The 23,089-nt window shown below is 38.7% G+C and overlaps 1 protein-coding gene across 8 annotated transcripts in view; it reads right to left on the bottom strand.

The window, feature by feature from the left end:
- Positions 1-23,089, bottom strand: part of PIK3C2G (phosphatidylinositol-4-phosphate 3-kinase catalytic subunit type 2 gamma) — a 202,202-nt gene that overhangs the window by 41,478 nt on the left and 137,635 nt on the right. For all 8 annotated transcript variants that reach the window (XR_014952120.1, XM_085569570.1, XM_021535187.4 and 5 more), the window contains 4 exons: positions 16,677-16,833; positions 12,140-12,249; positions 4,249-4,441; positions 3,554-3,675 (listed from right to left, as the gene is read on the bottom strand). Coding sequence is in view for 7 of the 8 variants with exons in the window: in XM_085569570.1 (XP_085425696.1) it covers positions 3,554-3,675; positions 4,249-4,441; positions 12,140-12,249; positions 16,677-16,833 (582 nt within the window). In the remaining variant the exon portion in view is untranslated. The remainder of the gene's footprint in view (positions 1-3,553; positions 3,676-4,248; positions 4,442-12,139; positions 12,250-16,676; positions 16,834-23,089) is intronic.

Consider the following 23,089-nt stretch of genomic DNA (forward strand, 5'->3'; position numbering starts at 1 on the left):
AAATAGTCAAGTGTGTCTTGTTTACAAACCTCTTTCTTTTCTGCTGATGCCTTGGGAAGGCTGCCCTAGAGCAGAGGCTGGACAGAGTTACAGGATAAAGTAGGAATTTATTAAAAGGATCTCCTCCATGGATCCACCTTGGGCAGCACCAGAGCCCAGCCAGGGCTGCACCCAAGATGAACCAAAATGGTCCCAAAATGCACGAACGCTCCTGAGGGCTCTCACTGGGATCAGTTCTGCTCCATTTGCACCTTGGAGTTCATTGTCCCATTCCAGCTTTAGCCCAAGCAGTCCCATCCTGCTTGTTTTTATCTCTCCAGCCCATGTTGTTTGTGCTCTTGGGCCTGAGATCTGGATCATTTGTCCTTGGTCCCCAGCTGGACAAGGAATTGTTTTGTCTCCCTATTCTGTGAAGAGAGCTCACCATCCCTCATATGAAGCCCAGGCCCACACACTAAAGCAGCACAGAATCTGAAAAATATAAAAACTAAAACCTGAGTCATCACTGCTATGAGCTTTTTTTATCCAATAGATCTCAACTGGTGTCTGAAGGGTTCAGACAAAGATCTGTCTAGTTTGTGATACACTTGGCCAGCCTTTAGGAAGGCAGCTGCAGAATTCTGTAGGGAAAAAAACTCAGAGCTGGTGTGACTTAGTCTGGGATTAAACCATGCTGCATTAATGGATGAACTTCTGATGGTCCCTACCCATGGCACTGGAGGATCAGGGCTCAGTTAGGGGCTGAACAGATGGATAGGAAGAGGTGACCCTTCCCTTACAGTGGCAGGACACACAATGAAGAGGGAAAAGTCACAAAACCCTGGCTCATGACACGACCCTGTTTCATGACACATGTGAACAGCACAGATAAAAATAGAGCCCAGGTCATCTGGAACACAGAGGCTTCTTTCAAAGGGTGGGAGAGGAGACCAGTTTGGAAGCAGTTTAAAATGAATTAGCCTGTGTAACACAAAGAGAGAGCTCTGGCTGGAAAGTGCAGGCCCTCAGAAGATGCAGAGCACAGGGGCCAAACAGAGGACAGAGAAACTGCAGATGGAGAGCCCCAGTGACTGCTGGAGTGAAGGACAATGTGAACCTTGTGGTGGCACTGAACCCTTTCTTTAAAGCCCTTCTTGCTTTTGATGGATCCTGGCTGTGCTGTAAGTGGCCCTGCCCTTGTGAGTGCACTTGTGTTAGAAAAAGTGAACTTTCCAACCTGATACTTAGCCTCTACTTGAAATGGATCAGAAAAATATCAACCTGCACAGAACATTGCATTTCCTACTTGTCTGAACATTGTCCTGTATCTAAGTTATGTCACCTATGTGTTTTGTTGGGTGAAAAAAATTTGCCACTTCATAAAACAATAATTAAACACAATTAATCCCCTCTCAGAAATCAAAAGAGAAAGATGGTAATAGAGTGCAAGGACTTGCTTAGGGCAGCTGTGTTTCTAACTTGTAAATATGGGCTGAATGAACACATGTCAATAGCAAAATTTCAGATTCTGGGAACTCCGAGCTTGTGCCATATGTTTCTCACAATACACTCAGTATTTAGCACTTGTATGAAGCACTCTCATATTTCATTGCTTTCTCCTAATGAGACATGAATATGTACAATTCTATAAAATCATTACAAAGCAGAAACCAAGTCCTTTCTGTTAGCAGTTCCAATTATTCTAGCAATATTAAATATTTAATTTTTTTTAATCAGACACTTTTAAACTGATTTTGTGATTACATTGTGGAGCAAGGCTTTTTCCTTTCTTTGAAGCATCTGGCATCAGCCAGAGCTGGAGCTTTGTAGCACACAGACAGACTAATGGTCTGATATGGCATGGCAGTTTCAGTAATAGCTCCTTATAAAGAAATAATTAGGTTTTTATTGTTAGATTAAAATTTGGGATATGAATGAAAAACCTCCAATTGATGAAGTTCTGTTGGAATACAACACAAAATTTTAACATTAAATAATGTGCCTATCAAAAAACATGATAAAATGAATTGTTTTAACACAATTTTAGGGAAAGATCCTGCAGTGACAGGATACTGCTGAGACTGAATTATGGCAATGAAGCACTGGAGCTGCTAAAGACAGCCTCAGTATATGCAGATGAACCCTCTGTGAGTTCTGAAGTGCTCTTCAGCTGTGAAAATGTTGCAAATGATTTTATCAGAGGTAGATTTATCTGAAAAATGACTAGTACTATTTTTAAAATTCACTACAGGGTTCCTGAGGTTTATGTGTTTCCAAAGAGAAATGTATTTTCTTTTCAAAGGGTTCTGCTCACCACAGGAAAAATTCACAAACAGGTACTTGTTAAATATTTTATTTTACAACCCAATAGTTATCCTGCAAGTATGTCCAAATCAAAACCATGATTCAAACAATTTCAGTATTTGTTTAGTGAAATTTCAATTCTCACCAGCTGCTGCAAACCAGCTCATGTGAGAAAGCCATAATGAATCAAATTGGAGTCAATAAAATCCCCTCAGGCAGGAGACAGATTCTCTAGAATTAACTAACCTTAAGCCATTTTTCAGAATGCTTCTCATGAGCTTGAGGGAATATCACCCTTGGATCTGAAATTCATGGATTTTAAGTTCAAGCCATGTTGTTTGTGGCTATTTACTTCATGTCAAATCCAAAGACTTGAATCTCAGCTTGGTTCAACTAAGCTGCTTGTATTTTAGGCCAGCTTTATGGGTTTTTTTGTAGATTGAGCTTGAAGGGCTTGTACCAGGTGAGTCACAAAGACTCAGTCCTGCTTGAGAGAGGACTACTTTGTATTCTGGTGTATGGAGTACAAGGTATATGATATATCATATATCATATATGATATGAAAAAATCACTTGTATTTCTGAAGATGGGCATTACATAAGGCAAAGCTGGTTTATATAAGACATAAATAAACCATGGGACTCACTACCCCAGGAAACTGTAAAGAAATAATATTCAGAAAATGAAAAGCAGGAACAGACATGCACATGGATAGAAAGTAATATTCAGAATTATTGCAACTAATGACAGATTTTTCAAAGGATGTTAAACTCAATTATGTGTGACACAAAGTATTGGGCTTGGTTGGGGGCAGGACAGTACATAAGATTATTGTGTATTTCTCAGCTGGGGGAATGTGCACCACGTTGTAAAATGTTCATGATGGTGCTAGATTTCTGTTCTGATCCACTGTGAACATTCATACATTGCTTTAACATATAGATCTTGCTATGAGTTTTGATAAACATCATAAAGAAAGTAAAAAACTATTAAGGCACCTTTAATTAAGTCAATTTAATTTGATTATTAATTTCAGGAATAGTTTTGTCAGGCCCAAGCTGTTCCCCTTTTCTCCTCCCATTAAAAAAGGAACAACAAAACTGCTACAACGGTCTGTGATTCAGTTTCTTCTGGGGCTGAATAGGAGGCTTGACAGAATATGTCACTCTGACTTTGTGTTTCTAAAAATATATCTGCTGAGAATATTCCTACAGATTTATCTCAGCACAGAAGAGAGAACCACTTAACAGCAGAATAACATTGACTTACTCTGGGAGGGCATGAGATGGGAATTGCTTCTGGAGATGACTGTGAAGTTTTGAGAACTGATGGAATGATTTTTCCACAAAGGTGACCACATTGCAGGTTTGCACCACCTGGATGAGGTATACCTGTGTCGGGGGAAAAGAGAGGCAGAGCACAGAAATTATCAAAGAGACAAATTAAAAAAAAATAAAGCACAAGAAAATATATAGGGTCATTTCAACAAAGAAAAACCTTCCTTTAATGTAGTGCCAAGTGCCAGAGAATTCAGTTTGTAATTCATAGTCTGCTGCATGGGAAGAGAAACTTGCCTGGGTAGCATACAACTCAAACACTGAAAGATCATTGCAGTGTGTGAAAACTAATAGTGCACCATTAAAGCATCATATAACAGCCTCCAATTTCTATTAGGCTTCCTAATTTTGTGCCATGCTTTCCTTCTGGATGCTTTAATTAGCTCCTGATTTATTTTTCACTATAGGGAATGAACTGTTCTCCTTAATGGCTCCCTGCAAATATCTGTCTGCCTGGTGCTTTTGCTCTCTGGTAGCTCACTGCTTATGGCACCACTATTCATCCCATGATACTTTTAAAGTAGCACAAGCACATCTTCTAAAAAGGAAGAGGGAGAGTGCATGATTTCTTGAAAGAGTCATTAAGGATCCAGGCAAATGAGGGCAAGCAAAGAACATAATACATACGGAGTCAGGCTTTCTGCTGAATCCCAGAATGGTGGCCCTGGCGATTGACCTCTCTGTGTCCAGCACCATCCATTCCTGGGGGACAGTGTCTGGAGCTGGAGGCTTTGCAGAGCTCCCCACTGACATCTGCACAAGCGTGTGGATCAAGTTATTGAGTTTAACAGGAAAGCACTCCAAACTTTCCTTTATTTTCCTGAAGAACGAACAAACACAAGAGGCACTAGTTATGCTTTTTTTGTTTGTTTGTTTGTTTCCACTCCTTGACACCTCTTTTTATGGATCCAAGTCCAAAAAAATCCCAAATTCTAAAGCTTACCTCACATACCCCACCACACACCAGTCACTGCTCTTTGCACTGCAGCACGTGAGCCCCTGAGCTCCAGTGCTTAAAGGAGTGTTCTTGCCACAACCTGTCTCAAGGCTCAGCTGGAGCAGCTATTCCTCATGAGCTGGATTTCTTTCAGACATCAGGGACAAGCAGATGATTTCCATGTGTGTTCTGAGGAGACCCAGGGTTGAACAACACGTGTTCATTTTGCTGAGCAGGACAGGAGGCACTAGTTATGATTATATTTATTTTTGGTTACACTAACCTCAGATGGGCTTACACGTGTTTGAGCAAGGCTCTTGGATTCAATTTGTGATATAGCTGAGCATGATGTGTTGCTAAATCCTCTACCTAGCTCTTAAAAGCTTGATCCCTGTGGAACTGCTTAATATGAATTTAAAAAAAAAGATAAATTTTCTCCTGGTATCTTACTCCATCTCCTCCCTGTGCAAGGGGAGCCAGAACACTGTTTTGATTGCCTAGAGTTTTGAGATCTTTCATCAGAAAAGACACAATAGATTAAAAAAAAACCCTAGATAAACATGAAGATATGTACTGCAAATGTGAGAGTGAACTCAACTTGAGAAATAACACTACAAGATAATCACAGGTCTTTGAAGAGTGAGATGCAGTACTCTTTAGAAAACACTTGCTCTCTTGAATTCAATTGCTAATTGAATTTTAAGACCTATTAACTTCTGATGGTATTTTTTTTTTTGTTTCCCTACTTATTTCTATACCTCTGTGAAGATATCCTATATCTCTTCTGATTGTATAGAACAACAATCCATTAATTTCAAATTGTGTGGCAGCAAACCCTCTACCAAATTGTCAGGGGGTTGCTGTGCTTCCTTTTTCTTTTTTTTTTTTTTTTCTATTTTAATCTCCCAGTTTTGGATTTTATCTAACTAGGTTACAAGTGCTGACACCACTCTTAACCACCTTCATCATGCCTTGTTCAAAGCTCAGCAAATGCTTCACCTGTCATTTTAGATTGGATTTTTATTCATGGGTTTTCTGTGAGTGGGTTGGAATGCGTAGTGCAATCATTTGAAATCGAGTCCATTCATAGCATTAGCCTGATTTCCATGATCTCACATGCTCTGGCTAAAGTCTGTAGCTTCACAGATGAAACCAAACCAAACCTCACCCCCCTGAAATTCAGATTTTATTCAAAATATGCTAATTAGGCATAGTAAACGGTGGAAAGATGTATATGTTCCTCCTAATGTAATACAAGGAAAGGTACCTCAGAATTGATTTGGTTAATTATCTTAATTATTAATTACGTTCTTTAGAAACAGATACAAACTATTTACTAAATTAAGTAAATTAACACTCTAATGTAAAACAAGAAAACAAATCTCCTTTCAAAATATTAGTACAAAATCAATTCAGTGATGATTAACCAGGCTGCATCAGGGTGAACTCTTCCTTTTTAACTCCTATGTGTTTAATTTAATGTGTAGTTTAAACACTTCCTAAATCACTGAGACATTAGGTTACAGAATCTGTAACTGGCCATATTATGGCAGAGCAGTTAGGGAATTTGCCACATTATTATAAAAGAGAGAAGTCATAACTTTGCAGCTAAACACACTGCATTTTAATTTACATAAAACAGACCTCAGATTGTAAATTACTACTAATTCAGACATCATCACTACACAGAACTGCCTGATATCAGACTACCACTATTCCTTCCATGGGGCCATTAGGCTTCTAAAACACTTTAAAAACCCAGATTGCTAATCACATACTTTAAATCTAAAACAAAGCCTTGTGTTGTCATTGCTGCACATTTTTCCTGCGAGTTATTTGAAATAATTACATCTAAAATCAAATAAGGACAGAAGTATGAGTTGTTTTCTCCCCCTCTCTGCTTTGACTGCATGCAGTCGTCTTTGCTAAGATAGAAAACATTAAGCAAACCTTATTATATGTAATCAATTAGAGAATTCAAGGCCTCTTTGCTATTCTTTGTCTCCCCAGCAAGGTGGAACAACTCTGCTTGTGGCCCTCTGCCCTTTCTTTCAAGGGCAAATTGGCTTGAGGAAATCCTTTTTCCCAAAAGCTGGTTCCTAACTAAATATGGAGCAATGGGGTGCATCAAACCCATGTATCTTTATCTTTTTGAGATTTTGCAGTTTATTTTTGGCCTGGATCAGTTCAGTGACCCAGTTTATACACTGTGGGTACCCAATTCCCCTTTCCACTGGCATTTTTAAAGTTCATCCTGAGGACCAGGAAACTTCCAGTGGTGGAAGTTTTTTCTTGGACTCTCCCAGATCCCCATACACCTTCTTTTCTCTAGCCACATTAAACTCAGCAATAGTTGAAAGCAGTAAGGTCGTGGGTAGTGTTTGTAAAAATCCTCCTCTTTCTCCCTGGCAATTACCATCTCTGCCTGTGCCCAAAGCTGGCTCTGCCTTCACAAAGATGACAAAAATTTTCTTATTTATTTGAGAGCTGTGGTAGCATGGAAAATTAGTGCATGATGGTCTAGAGATAGCTAAACTAAGTGAACAGCACAAAGGGTATTAAAAGCCCAGGTTAATCAGAAGAAAACTGGAAACTGTCATTAAGTAGAGTAATATTAGCAGCGAATCCAGATATTGCCAACACAGTTTTTGGGGAGAAAAATGCTATTTTACACATGTTTACCATGCAGATTGGTATCTGACCTACTTCTCAGAAAAGAAAGTTAAATATCTGGGTTTATTGGAAAGTAATGACTTTCAGCTTTCCACCTGCTGAATTGACTTTGAATTTCAGATTTGGCTTCTTTCCTTCTACAGAGATGTCAAATTACAGTATCAGGTAAAACATGAACAGACTGGCTGGCTGCTTGTGTAAAAGGAGATGGATGAAAAGTTTGGCTGATGTTTTCATGAGTGAGTAGTGGTAGTTTGCCACTTTAGTTTTAGGAAGCAGACATTCCTTATGGGCCTTATGGGTATTCTGAGGGCTGGTGCTTAGATTTTTCAGGACACAACAGCCTTTATACACAGCACATACAACCATTATTACTGACTAGTTATTAAGATTCTAGCCTTAGTGGATATTTCTTTATTTTTCTTGATGATAACCTGCTTCTCATTTCCATCTAGGCCTGAAAATCATTTTAGAGTATTATGAGCAAAATTTATTTCCATGGGATGCTCAGATGTTAATTAACAGAGTTTCATTTATATTCCACATTTCCATCCACGAATTTACCAAGTTCCATTTTAAAACAAGTTGAGATATATGCCCACATATTAATAGAGTTTTCTAGAATATTACTGCTTTCAGCAACAAACCTTTTATAATATGAATTCTTCAAAAAGCATAAATTCAAGTGGGAAATCTGCCTCCTTCTCCTTTGGGGCACATACACCACAATCTTTACAAACTACTTGAACATCACTGAAATCAAGTTTAGTGTTTGGTCCATTCCCTTTCAGATGGCACCAACTTCCACTGTCCTTCACCTGTGTGGGAAATTTCTTGCTGAAATACCCTCAGCCACCTGAGAAACAGAGTTGACTGATCAGTTTGAGATCAGCATCATGTTTTGAAAGGAGTTACTGTGGACTGTCCAGCTGGAAGCTGCTTGCATTTGTGGTTTGGAGTGGATGTGCTTGACCTGGGGTGACAGGTACCTAAAAAATGAGTCCATTAATAAATAAAGAAACCAGCTGACCCAAGCAGCACCCCCCTCCATCAGGCTGCTGAAGATATGCAATGTGCTCCCCTGGTAATTGTGAGATCCACCCTGCATCTCTTATTCATGGGTTTCTATTGAGTGGGTTAGATTGCACACTGCAATCAATTGAAATCAACTCCATTCATTGCATTAGGCTAACTTTATGCTCTTAAAACCAATTTTAAATACACATCCCTGTGCAGGCACATTAAAAATGTCAGGCAGCCAGCCACACCATGCTGATATTTGAAGACATCTGCAGAAAACCATAGAGGAAATTTATATCCAGAGGTAAGATGGGTTTCCATTTTCTGATAAAACTGTGCTGTCAGGGGAAGAGGAAAGGAGGGAGGGGTAAGGATCAAATTGAGTTTCAAGGATCAAACTGAGTTCAGGGCAGATGCTGGAGAGACAACGATGTTTCATTTGGCAGTAGGTGCACAGGACTGACAAGGAAACACAGAAACTCTTGTTTAACTCTCAATTGGTGCTTTGTTTATCCACCATGTGAGGGTGTGACCTTCCAGAGGGCTGTGAGCTGCGAGGCTGAACGCTGCTGCTCATCAGCTCATAACAGGGGACTGACCCCATGTGGGAAGAGCTGCACACAAATGACACCACAGACTGCTGCACACGACTTAAATCAAGAATGAGACCAAAGAAATTCAGTAAAACACAGAACACTTTAGGAGCCTGAAAGGGGGTCAGTGCATTACAGTCCAAACTCCGACACAATTGTTCTGCCAGCCAAAGAGGTGACAGCAAAGAACAAATGAACCTGGCTCTGCCAGGAGCATTTGTGACATCATTCATCATTTCATCTTGTTTCTAAACAACACTAGGGCCAGTGTCAGTGGTATTGCTAAACCAAACTCAGGAAATTGCTAAAAGCAGCCCATTTTCACAGAAATAATAGAGGAATCCTGTTCTCCTGTTTCCACAAGCAGAAGATTGGGATTTTCTGTAGACACATTATAGGGTTGAATCTGAAAGATTACAATAACTACCTTGGACTTAGAACAAGAAACACCTTTCTGTTGGCAACATTTAACATTCCAGCTCTCCTTGTCTAGAAAAGAGCTTGTAAAAAACAATGAAGTGTTTTTGGAAGCAATTATAGAGAAAAAAAGAGCTACAAATTGTGAGGGATTTGAAAACTACTAGAAGCTGTGCTAATAATCAGAACTTCCAATTTCCTTGTCCTTCTAAGGGCAGTTTGAGAAAATAGATACAGGAATAAGCCAGAGATTGACCATGAAAAGTATGTAACTGGATTTTTATCCTATCAATATTTTATCAATATTTTATCAATATTTTATCTTACCGATATTTTATCCTATCAATATCCAGTCAGATTGGAAAGTGCTTTTACAGAGGGGCAGTCTCTGCATGGATTTAGGTATCAGGCCATCCCAAAGTCTTTATTTTGAAAAATGCCTGGATACAATTTCCAGAAGTTAAAATCCTACTAGGCATGAGGCCTGATATTATCCCCATGTTCAAACATATTGAAAAGTTAATATATTTTTTTGAATTAGAGAAATAATGTTCAAATGAATAGAATCTGGAATAAAGAAGAAAAGGAAGAGAAATGAGATCCATGGAAATTCATGAACTAATGTAAAGGGATTTTCTTCTTGCAAATGACCATATATGATAGAAACATATCCGAGGAATATTAATGAATAAAATATGCACTCGAGCAATATCTGTCTTTTCTATGTGATACAATGATGGACAACAACAAAGCTTCAGCATTTTGAAGGAAACTAGAACAACAGCTCTGGAGCTTGCAGAATGCATTTTAGGAGAAAACGCAGTTTCAGATAAGAACAGAGCCCACAGCACAGCTAATTTCTTGGTGTGCAGGAATTGAGTGGAATTTCCTTCATTTCCTTAGCACCACCTTTAACAAGAAATTCCTTCTAAGGGGAAGAAGAACATTCTGGCCTCTGAGCCCTACTTATAGTTTCTGGGAGCTGAATAGGATTTCCTAAGCCTAACACAAACCTCTACCAGGCAACAAAGCACACCAACTCTTCCAAAATCCATACTCTGTTTTAAAATGTTAATATTGAATGGGCTTCACTTCAAGGCTCAGTTTCACACTATCAGTATAGGTCCAGTCCAGACTTGTTCCTTTCTGAAATTTTTCTGAAAATGTTCTTTTCTCATGTCACCTTATGGCCTTATTCCACATGCTTTGGCTGAGGAAGACTGCAGGTGAATTCCCACCCTGAAGTCCCTAACCCTCAAAAGAAAGGCTGTGGAGATCCAGCCCTGTCCTGAAGCAAATCTTCATCCTTACTCTTCCAGCTAAGCAAGGGTTGCCAACCCTAACCATGACTGACCCAGCTGGAAGCTGATCCTTTCCACCTCCAGAGGGGCAGCAGCTCTGAGCTTTGCATGCCACTGATGCAATTTTCACTCTGAAGGCTCTGATTTTCCTGCTTGTTTTGTCTATCCCAGCTCCTTTTCATTAACTAAACAAAATGGGTGTTTTTTCATGAGAGACAGACACAACCACCTGAACTAGTTGACAGAATCAAGACCTCTACAGTTTAATTAGAAACTGCATGTTTCCTATTTGAAATGGAAATAAAAGTCTGTAATTTGGGAATATATAAATTTTTAAAGGAAAGGATATGGTAGGAATTGATGGTAAATGTGAAGCTGTAATTAAATTTTAAAATATAACAATCTTGCTAAGGGGCACGAGTAAAAGCATATGAAAAAAGCAAATGCTGCAGGAAAAGGAACTCAGTGCTGTGCTGTGTGTAAAGTCATGGAACAATAGTTTTGTTTGACAAGTTCTTCTCTTTTTTTTTTTTTTTTCCAAATAAATGTCACCCTTAGAGTCTCTAGGTCTCTGCCTCAGCCTTCTCCAAACTTGCTGCCCTCGTTTCCTTAGATTGTAGCAGATTCTAGTGCATGGAAAGGAGACATATAAACAGCACACTTCTAATTTTCCAAAACTTTCATCAGGTCAGAGGAGTCTGGGTTGCTTTCCATGTGTAGAGGGTGCGCAGGGAGCAGGAATTCATAGTCCTTGTGAAATGTTGGTATGACTCAGGGCAGCCTCTGACAGGGAGATTTTGTCTCAAGCTGTGCCTAGAACTGCAGTGGGTTTCCAGCTCCAGAGAAGTCTGCACTCATCATCTACATCATCAGCTGGAATTATGTGTGATGCTGAGACATGACCTGAAAGATCAGGACTGAGGCTCTTAGACTGACATTATGCACATCAGCTGCAGCTCCTCCTCATGAATCCCCAGCTATTATCATGAACAGGTCAAAGGTTTCAGTATCCCAACACAAGTGAAGCTTTAAATATATCTATATTCACACACAAGGCTTTTCTGTGATTGATCTGTTTATTGTTTACAAACAAGAACCAGCACTGACAGCTGGAGAAACTATGGCTAGCAGAGGGAAAGCAGCTTCTCTGAGGCAACAAAAAAAGTCAAAAGAGGAAGAGAAAAAGGAGTAAAATGCAGAAATTGAAGAGTCCCACTCAGACTATTAACAGGTTGAACCTCTTTAAGCAGTCTAAAGCTGTTTGCATGTAGCTGCTGCATTTAAAAACAGAGAGAAAATACTAGATACAAATCAGGATGGTTTCACCATGAAAGCCTGAGATATCTCCAGGCACTGAGTAAGTGATTTGTTACAAGTGAACCAGTAATGCACACCTTTTTCTTCCAGAAATTTGAGGAAGTTGGTTACAACATGCATAAGGAATGACTTTTTTAATGTAAACATGTGAAGACAAATTATCCTTTTGTGTAATTTCCCTGATTAAGCTTCTTAACATAAGAGAAAAATTGCTCCATGCCTAAAGAAGACAAGGTTTCTGGATAATATTCTGGTTTTACCTTGTAAAGTAGCTTGTAGCTTGGAGATCTGAGTCCTGAGGACGGAGGTTATCATACACATATTTCAGATCCTGGATGCTGTTCAGCTCAGGCAATCCTGCATGCAGCATCTAAATGTAAAGTAATATTAGATTATTAGTCCACTGTTCTATTGAAAATAAATTTAAATGAAACAGGCCTAAGTGAGAGAAGAAAGGTTTTATGCCAAAACAGTCTTGTAAAACAGTTTTGCTGATCTGAAAAGTGGTTCTGATGCTAGGGCAATGCCTGGAATAATAAAGTGAATATACTGCATTGTAAACCTTCACACTGAACGAGGTATGGGTCAGGATCAATGATCCATTGTAGTTATTTATTTTCTCTTCTGATACCATAACCTCAAGGTGTGCATTGCTAAGCCTCCTTCAGATCCTTCTAATGGAGATAAAGGGAAGGTGACCAAATTCAGCCACCTGAACAATAGTAACCACATTTCTGTGGTTGTCTTAGCCCTAATTCAATTTAGCACAACATCACCCTCTCATTTGTAACTCCTGCTTCCACCAGCACTGCTCTGGGCTCCTCCTGCCAAGGGATCACAAATTCACTCCCTTTACAGTCAGAGGAGGAGAAGAAATACTTCAGACACTGATCCATGGCAGGAGCCCTTGTTGGGCAGTGAGAGCTGCCCTCTGGAGCAGGTTTCATTCTCCACGCATGAGGGACAAAGCTGTTCTAGTTAGCCAGACTGGATTCAAAAACCAAATAATGCCAATATTCCCCTTGCAAAGTAAAATCTTGAGGAGATTAGACAGCTCACTGTGGCCAATTGTCCATACAGCTCTCTCCAGGCATTTTCAAATGTCAACAACAAAAATAAAATTTGCTCACTTCAAAACCCACCGATTTTTCTCTGCAATCACAGCAAGTTGGGAGTGATGTCTTTTTTGTGTGTAATGCAGAAAAACATCCCTCCTTCAGATTGTCCAGATGGAAATGTAACTGAATTTGCAGCCACTACTGTGTATTTTCCATTGATATTTATGTCTAGCTCAGACAGAAAGACCAACTGAGTTTTTCAAGTAACAGCAAAGTAAAAAGGAACCATTGATTTTATTTTAAGGCTATTCCTTCAAACATTCTCAACATTTATACTTTTTTTTTTGGCATTATGAGGAAAATCTTCCTCAGCCCATTCCAGGCTACCACTGGACAGGCAGATTGCTATCTTGACTGGCAAGGAACAGAAAGACAGAAAGCTCAATGAGGTGAATTAAAGTGGGCTGACAGCAGGGACAATAACAATATTCAGCACTGAAGGACACATGATGCCATTTATCATTAAACCTTCAACCCATTTATAAAAGATGACAACAACTTCAGCCCCCTTTGGATTTAAAAAAAAAAATGGTTGTTGCATAGGCAAATTAAGCTCCTTGCCCTTCATCAGAAAAGGGAGTGATAAAGTTCCTTTTAATAACTTTCTCTATTAAAAAAATAATTATTAATGGAATTTGCATTTCTTTAAAGTAGTCAGAAGGTGTTTGTGTCCTGTCATCACCCTCTTTGTAATAGTTCACATCAAATCTTTAAAGAAAGCAAAGCTGATGAACTACAGGCATTTACACAGCTGAACTCTGCCAGAAGACTCTTGGGTCTCCCACAGATGTTTCTGCTTTTCAGAGTGATGGAAACGTCATGGATTATTTCTTACTCCCAGTAGCAAATGTCAGTACAGCTTTAGAAACATGCTGCTCACCACCAAGAAATAACATTAATTCCCAAACTGGGCCAAAAATCCCTCAATTTGTTCATAATCATGTTTGCTAGAAACTGCTAATTGTCACTGATCACCCAGGGTACAGTTTACTATCCTGTGAATATTCTGTGCATTCATTGTAATAGTCTGTGAAGTACTCTGTTTTTTAGTATTATTTTAATTTTTTTTGAACTACATTTTACAAATAGCATCTGGGAAAACAGCATGTGGGAGTAGAATTAAAGATTAATGATGCAGGTTTCCAAACAGGGAGAGAAATCTTAGACTTTGACTGATAAACTAATCACTGCTTATTTGTATCTTATCTCTCCATGATGAAATCTGAAATTCTGTATGGAAATGAATTCAAAGTGGAACTTCACAGTCTGTTAATTTTTCCAGAAATGACCCATGGAACTGAAACATTTTGATCTTTACAGTTTCTGCACATTTCAAGTGCAGAAACAGATTCGCCTTTCCAAATATTACTGGCAAAATCTTGGTGCTCCCAAACTGGTCTTGTTTAACTCCTTTTGCCATGAAGAGCTCATGGATGGGGTGTGAGTGTGCTTCCAGTTATTTTTCAATTATGAAGTGCAACACAACTGGCTGAGCTGCAGCCCACTGACAAATATTAAGACGCATCTAGATGCTGACTTTTAGCTCAGCTCTATTACCTCTGCTACAAGATCAGCAGAAACAAAGATGCAGAAAGTCATGAATACAGACAAACCTGAGCTTTGGCCAGGCAGGGATAGTTGTTTCAGAGCTGCTGCTAGGAGCATTTTCCTAACAAGCTCTCTATCATCCCAGGGCAATCTGACATCATAATCTCTGCCTCTCGCAGAAAGGAGGACAAGGAGACGGGGCTTTATTTGCACCACACAGTTTTAGGCAGCCTGTTCAGAAATGCAGGGATGACTGCTGTGGATGAGAGAACAGGCTGATCCTGAGCTTTCCAGTGTGGGAACTCAAAATGTCTCTCAGACATTTTTTGAGGTTCCAGGCCTTGGTCAGAAGCATTTTAGACCCTGGCAGACAGCTGAAAAACAGCTGTGATTTTGAGTTTGAGCCATGGAATGAATTACCAACTTTGGAGGTGAAACAAGCAATCACAAAAGGTTAGATAGTATAGTAAAAGTAATTACAAAGTAGAGGGAAATTTTTTTTAGTATTGTACAGAGGGGTTTTAGCAAATGTACAGGGGAGTTTTTACTTTGTACATGGGGGTCAGAAGTTCTAAGATGGAGGAAAGTGGGCTGATCCTGTCCTTCCTCTTTCTTCTTCCTTACCTCCATGTTCTTGGTGATGTTGGCACTCACAGATTGGTTTAGAGTAGAAAAGCACTTTGTAATATAGGTAGTAGGTATTGGGGGAAAACTATAAACATATAATACGTAATATATCATATAAAAGATAGCAGCAGCCCTGGGTGGAGGGAGAGAAGAAGAAGACAGCAGACAGAGAGGATGTCAGGGTGTGTGTGTGCCTCCACCCAGGCCGCTGACCAAACAGCCACAGCCCGAGAAGACAATCTTTTAGATAACTAACAATAAACTGCCTTGAGACTGAACAGCAAGAGCCTCTTTGGAAGCACAGGTTGGAAGAGGAATTTCACCACCACATGGGAACCCAGAATAAGGCCAGGGTTCCCACATTCCAGAGGCTCTTTAACTTGGACAGATTCTCCTATAACATCACCCTGCACTGCTTCCAGAGGAAAATTGTGCTTTATGATGGGAATGTTGCACTAAGCAGCAAGTTCAAGAGATCTGGAGCAATCATTCCTGCTCCATAGTAGGGGATCTCTCACTGAATCACTGCATGACACTCCATGGACAAGATGAAGAGGCAAGGGGAGAGATTCCTTCGATTTCTCTCTCTCACCCCCATTGCACAAGTTGGAGATGATAAATGATAAATGATGTGGTGTTTACAGAGCAACTTTTTGGCTGTACCCCAATCTCAGCAGCTCTGTTTATAAGGCCATGTAGGCTTTTTCATGCATAAACCACTCCCTTAGGTCATGGGCCCCTGCACAGAAATTTTGGATTGATATCTTAGCCAAGCATCTCATCAAATATTAATATGAAATGTAATACATATGTAATATGGATTACATTATATATATATACGTACTATGATGTAATATTCTCTTTGTACCCATAAAGGGGAAAATCATTAACCTTTCCCACACAGGTAAATAAAGGCATAAATCAGATGTGGAACTTGCCACAGCACAAATCAATCAGTAGGAATATTTACTGATAAAAACTCCTTAACAAATCTATACAAAAGAATTTTAAAACCTGTGTCAATACGGGCACTGCTCTTTCTTTCCTGTGTTTGCCATCCTGGGAAGGGATTGTGGAAATGGACAAACCCCCATTCTAAAGGCATCACTGCAGTGCAATGCTGCTAAGTACTGTCAGATCACTCACCCTGTGAACTATTCAGCTTACTTTGTCTTGTAAACATGAACAGGGACAGTAAATGAAGACCTAGGAAAAGGGCTGAGTGAAACTCCTGAATGCAAAACTTTTACCCAGCTTCTTTTGCAGTTTTCTGCTATTTTGTAAAAACCAATGCATTATAAAATGGAAAAAGCACCAAGGAGCTTAGCTTTCCTTTTCTCAAAAATTATTTCTGGAAGTGAACAGCTTATTTGCACAGGAAAGTGCAGCACCTGGGCACCTGATACCTCTTCAAATCAAATCTACTGGAGGGAGCAGAGAGGTGGTCAAAGGGAAGAGAACCCTGGAGAAAATTGATTTTTGGTTTTATCCTCAAGCTCCTTACCATCTCTAGCAGGTTCAGGAGTAGCTGGCTGTGTTTCCTGACTATATTATAAGCTTGACAACAAAGCTCCACAAACTCCTGAAAACGCCGTGGGTTTTTTCCCCCCTCTGTTATGAAATACTCCATCTCTGATGTGAAGATGAAGGGAGCTCGGTCCCTGGAAAAGAGAACAATTACCTGAGAAATTTCACTCAAAATTGCTAATCATGCAAGACAGTTAATATTTGTAACTCATTATTCACATTTGTGTTCTTCAGTATTACCTTTCTCATTATTTCATCTCTCCCTTTTCTCTGGGTGGAAATGTCTATTGCTCTGTCTGATCAAGTGGGACAGAGACAGGTTTGACAGCAAGAGTTTCCAAGTGAGAAAACCAACAAATGAACAACTGTTTCCTTCTGGCTCTTTCTTGCTTTTCTTTTTAAACCCTCATTGCTTTAATTTCTTGACTCCATCCTGAAAGTGAATCTGGAAACGAGTTCTCTCTTGGTATTGAAATATTTAAAAGCTGTTGTCAAAGAGGGTGGGTTAGAAATATCGACTCCCTACTAGGCAAGAAGGGAATTTAAGAAAAAACCCTACACCTCCACAATCCAACAACAAGAAAAACCCCAAGGTATGATGCTATCATTAAATATGCACCATTCTGAAGAGATATTTCTGACTCAAGTTCAAAGGGAATACAAATACATTGTCTTGTTTTCCTTACAGTAACTCTGTGTTCACCCTTGGGTAAATAAGGTGCAGAGTCTGACAATATGGCTTGCCTTTTTTTCTTATCACCAGCACAGTTTGTGGCTATGGCATGCTATTACAGAAGAAAAGAGATTAGCCAGGTTTCTCCTAGAGTCCTATCATTCAGTAGTTCCAGAAAGGCCTGATAAACTCCATCCTCACGCAGAAAAACCTACTGCAGTGATTTACTCATCACAACTGTGTACACAGAACCATGTAAACACATCAGAGGGCTCTATTCCAAGGCAATATACAGTGTGTTACCCCTTAATTAAAAATTTTAAATAAACTCAGTGTTCTTAGTAAGTTCAAATGCAGAAATCAGTTTCAGGATGTCTATTTCTTGCTAAAACCTCAAACATGGGCTGAGTCAACCCATTGCTTCCTGATGCATTCATAAATGAGACAGATGAGCTTTCCCTCATCTTCCCATAAAAGTGCCTGCCTTACTTTACTGCAGGAAGAAAAACAAGTTGTCATGAGATTATAGGCTACAGCTGGAAGTTTGAGTCACAACAAATGTTCAGGTGGCCTTCCCACTTTTATGTTTGGGAAGGCTTCCATGGCAGCCAACATTGAATCCACATCTCCCATGGTTGCCTTTCACCTCCAAGCAGTGCAGGCCACTAGGGTGTTTTTTTAAAAAAATACATTATTTAATGCAGCAAAGTACTACTAAGCATGATGAAGGTCCACAATAAAAAATTCTTACCCTCGACATTTTTCTGTATGATGCAAAATGGGAGTTCACATTTGGGTTATATTAAAGGGTTACATTAAAGTGTGACTATTGCACAGTTACTCTGTAGTTTTGTGTGATAGATCTCAAAGAGCTACAAACCTGTGTCTGTTACTGATTTCAAAAAGTTCAGGTTTGCCCAGAACCTTCTTTCACTCATTCATTTGTCTTTTATCTTATTCTTTATCTGTGGTATTTAAAATAGACATTAAGTGTTAAATAAATGGATACAATTAGAACAAGTAAATTCAATTAGCTGAAGCCCATAGGAAAGAGAGAGAATATTATCAATGGTAACATCTTGATGTATTTGTTGACAGAAGGCAAATCTAAATCCTGATTTGAAAGCATTTTAGCATCTTGAAAAAGTCTAAACCCCAAATCTCCAAATTTGTTCTTAGGCTAAAATACTCCAAGTCAAAAAACTATTGCTATAAGTACGATGCATTTTGTTTAAAATCATATTTGATTTCTGATGTCCAGCTGCGTCAATCACACCAGGAAAACACAGTCCTTTCTGAGCTAGTCCAAGTCTCCCACACTGAGCTACTTGAGCTGAAAATAGATACTGCAATCAGGAATTACTTTCCTGGAAGAAATACAGTGTTTAACATTGTTGGGTTGGGCTGTGGGCCAACGTCCCCATAATGTAATGACTGCAACATTAATCATTTCTCTTATTGTTGTTGCTAAAGGATCTACGTGAACACACAACTGATATTTTAATATTTACATTATTTATAGATTAATTTTACCTGTGGGATGACTGAAAGCAGTTTTACAAGGTTCTTAAATTTCTCAGTATCTTTTGTGAATATGTTCTAGGGCATTAGGCCAGTCCTTCCTTGTCAACATGCAAAATATGATGTAGGAATTAGATTTCTCCAGTTCTGTTTAAGGTCTTTTGCTATCAGAGCCTCTCCCACAAGGTAAACCCTGCAAAACCTGGATGATAAAGCTCCAGTAAATAAACTGGCAGTTCACAAAGGGAACACTTTGCAATGTAAATTTTAAAAAATCAAAAAATTTAGACAATGGGAAAACTTTTTAGAGCATGGGAAACAAGACCCACTAGAAGGAACAGCACAGCCATGTCTCACAATAACATTATGAAATAAAGTTTCAATGGGAAGAGACACTTACTCCCTGATCAGAACATAAAAGATTCTGGAAAACCAATTGACAGGATGAATGTCTATGCACAGATGTAATATGTTCCTTGCTGCTTCCACAAACTCCTTTGGAAAATAATAAACCAGAAGGGAAATTTTTCCAGCAAAATCATAAAAAACCAAGTCCAATCACTGTCCATCATGATGGGAAAATTTATATCAGCAAATAGAAGCTAGGCTCTAGAAGGAGAAAATCAATGAGTGCCCCGTTGTTGCATGTACCAAACCCTGTGCAAATGAACCTCACCCTGGTGTAGCTCTGAATTTTGTATTTCAATAAGGACACCTCTAACAGGCAGCCTCTTTTGGAGCAGATGGCCAAGAACACATTCCACTCTGGCTTTTATTCAGAGGATGAGCAGTGCATCCAAAGGCCTGGTGACAACAGCATTCACCTGGACCTCTATCAGACAGCTTGCTCACATGAACTTACCTAAAAGTTACAAACATTAAATACTTCTTACCCAAAGCACCCCTCAAGATCACTGCTAAGGTCTATAATACTTTACATGCATGAAATGTTTGATGACCAGTGACTGTGTAACAGCCAATGGGACAAGAGCCCTCTGACCTAAAATCTGTATTGATGCAACTTGCTGCCTCCATCAAACTGAAGAAATGCCTGGCATCAGTTAAAAAAAACCTGCTGTGATAAAGTACTTCCAAGTAAAAGCCTTTCACTATATCTCTGTTGACCAAAAGCCTCTTTTTTCTTATTTATGTTGTGCTAAAGAAATATGGAATTGAAGCATTATTGAAAGACATCTATGTGTAATTGTAATATCTGGTACCATTATTTTTAGAAAAGAAAAGCCTCACTGAGAGAACTAGTATGACTTGAGATAGACCAAAGATGTACAGCCAATAAACCCCCCAAAAATCATTAAAGCTACCTTATCACATCTTGCCTACTATTTTCTTTCCTTTTTTCTTCTCCATCCCACCTAAAGCCCTAGATGAGATTGATGAACCCTTTGGTTTTATAGTAGAAATCAGTCAAAAAGGCAATACTCCTGTTTATGACAGAGTCTGCAGTCCTGGACTTTGAAGACTTTACTATGGCTGTGACAGAAGAGTTTACTCAAGTAATTCAGTTAGAAACATGGCTAACTTATGGGGGGGGGTTGTTCTTTTTTTGCTTTTTTATCTCCTTTTTGTTTTGCTTTTAAAGATTTAAGATTTTCATGGGAATGTGTTTTGCAATTCCTCTGGAGATTATGAATGTTTGGATGATAAATCATGAGAGGGGAAAAAAAGAAAGAAAACCTCAAGGAAATGAAGAGTTCACCACGCAAAAATAAACTTAGTCTGGGGGGATGGGAACATCTGCTGGGACTTCACTGTGGGCTAGAATTATGCTGCATTCCAAGAAAGCCAGTAAGAGCAGCAGGAATTGATAGGAAACACTAGATGTAAAGTGATTAACAAAGCTTGTAAGGCCAATGATGGTTTTAGTTTCTCCTACTCTGAATCTCACAGTACCAAACATTTAAGAATGACACACTGAACTTATTTTTATATTAAGCAGGAAAAACATATGAGATAACCAACAACAAATGACCTTTGCTCTGATCCAATCTAATCTTCCCAATAGTGCACTTATGGAAAAGTCCAAGTCCCAGTCATTAATGCAATGAGATAAATCTGCTGTAGTCCAAGTTTTCACATGGACAGTGTGTGAGAAACCACACAGAACTCTTAGCATTTTAAAAATCAGCTGATCAACAGCAAACCCCCCCATATATTCCCTGACTGCTTTAAAATAATTTTGTCTGAGTCAAGAGTAACTGATAATATTCAGCATGACCATGTGGAATTTAGATGCATCCAATAAAATAGGAAAAGCTTTTAGGGAGTGCTTGACTGCTGACATCCTTTGCAGCAAAAGCCAAAAGCTTGTTGAAGAACAGAAAATAAATGAACATGAGTGCTTATTTCTCTAAAGCCAAGTGAAAATATTTAATCACAGTAATCATAGATGTTTGTAGACACAGTAAAAGGCCATAATCAATGGCACTCCTTTTATATATTTAAATAATGAAACAGGGAACAACCACACAACACAATTAATCACCAGCAAATGTAAAGAAATATGCCTAGGCCACAAGAGATACTCCATTTTTCTTCTTATCAGGACAAGATATAAACATGCTTCTGGCATTCTTACTAGCTTATTCTCAAAGATTTTTTATGATAGACTTCTTCTCCAGCCTCCCTATCAAATTTCTCTTTCAGGATGTCCCCTCATAGCATTTTTCCTTAATGTCTAATCTAAGTAAGTCTTGCTGTGCTTTCATTTTATTAATTCTTGCTCTTTCCTAAGGGAACATGAAGATCTCATCTTCCTTACAGCAGACTCTCAAGTATTTGCAGACTGTTACTATGTCTTTCCTCAATCTTCTGCAGGCAACTGCTTCCACCTCTTCTCACAACTCTTGTATTTCAGATGTCCAATGATTTTAATAGCTTTTTTTCTGGACTCCTTGTAATTTCTCTGGGCTCCTTATCTCTGTTTTTCTAAAAGCAAAATATTAAAAATATTCCAGAGGAAGCTTTCCCTGGAAGTGCAAAGTGAAACAAAAGGATTAGTTCAAATTTCAAGCTTTTCTAACCAGCATCTTATCATCAATTCATATTTGGCTGTGGTAAAACTCTCAGATCCCTTTCTAAAAAACTGCAAATCCAAACTTTCACCACAACCAAAACCTCGTACAAAGGGCCTCTACCAAAAAAAAAAAAAAAATGAACAAACACATTCTCTATCCCATCATAATGATTATTAATGAAAATACTGAAAGATGCCACATATAAAGATGTTCCCCTTAGTATTTATTGTTTTATACCCTGCCAAAACTTGAAAGATGTCACTCAACTGGAGTGAGTCACTAATACCATGGTGGCACTTTCCTGTGAGGAGAGGCTGAAGAACGTGGGCTTGCTTAGCCAGGAGATAAAATCTTTCCAGAGGGGATTTCTTTGGATCTACAGAAGGCTCTAAAAAAGATGGATCCAGGCAAGAATACGAGAGAAAACTGAACCAGCTGAAGTTCTGACTTGCGATAAGAAAAAAAGAAAAAACAACTCAACTAAAACTAAAACCCTGACTATGAGAAAAAGTAAATATTGAAGCAGGTTCCTTGGAAGATTATCCTGGGAGGTTTCAAGGTTTAGCTGGACACAGCCTTGGGTAAACTGGTTTGAATTTAGTACTGACCTCATTCCCATAACACAGAAAGATTTCTGAATGCCCTGAGCTTCCTTGGCTTGAGTAAATAACATGTCCTGGGCTATCAAAACCTGCATCTAATATTTTTTTGCTTACATTTTTAAACTAAATTATCAGGCCTATAACAGTTTACATAGTTTTAACTCTATATTGTGTCATTTCTGCTGCTGTTTGAGGTACCTACAGCAAGAAAAAATTTCAAACTACAAATCTGAAGTCTTATTTCTGATTGCAGTTTTACCCATAGTATTTTTATATTCTATATATATTGTTATAATATATATTTTTATATTATATATATTCAAATAATGTCTACCTTTAGAGGCAGAAACATTAAACTAGAAAGAATTTCCTGAATTCCTTAGGTAAATAGTTCTTACGCTATTATGGCCTTATTTATTAATTAGATTAATTCTTCTTATGTATATCAAGTTTGCTAATATTATTTTTTATTATCACAGCCTCAATTCTAGGTCTTCAGTCAAATCACTGTGTTGAACAGGAACACTATTTTGATCAGCCATAAAAGAAGCATTCCACA

The sequence above is a fragment of the Lonchura striata genome, chromosome 1A (genome assembly GCF_050655825.1).
Source record: "Lonchura striata isolate lonStrDom1 chromosome 1A, ASM5065582v1, whole genome shotgun sequence".
Lineage (NCBI taxonomy): Eukaryota > Metazoa > Chordata > Aves > Passeriformes > Estrildidae > Lonchura > Lonchura striata.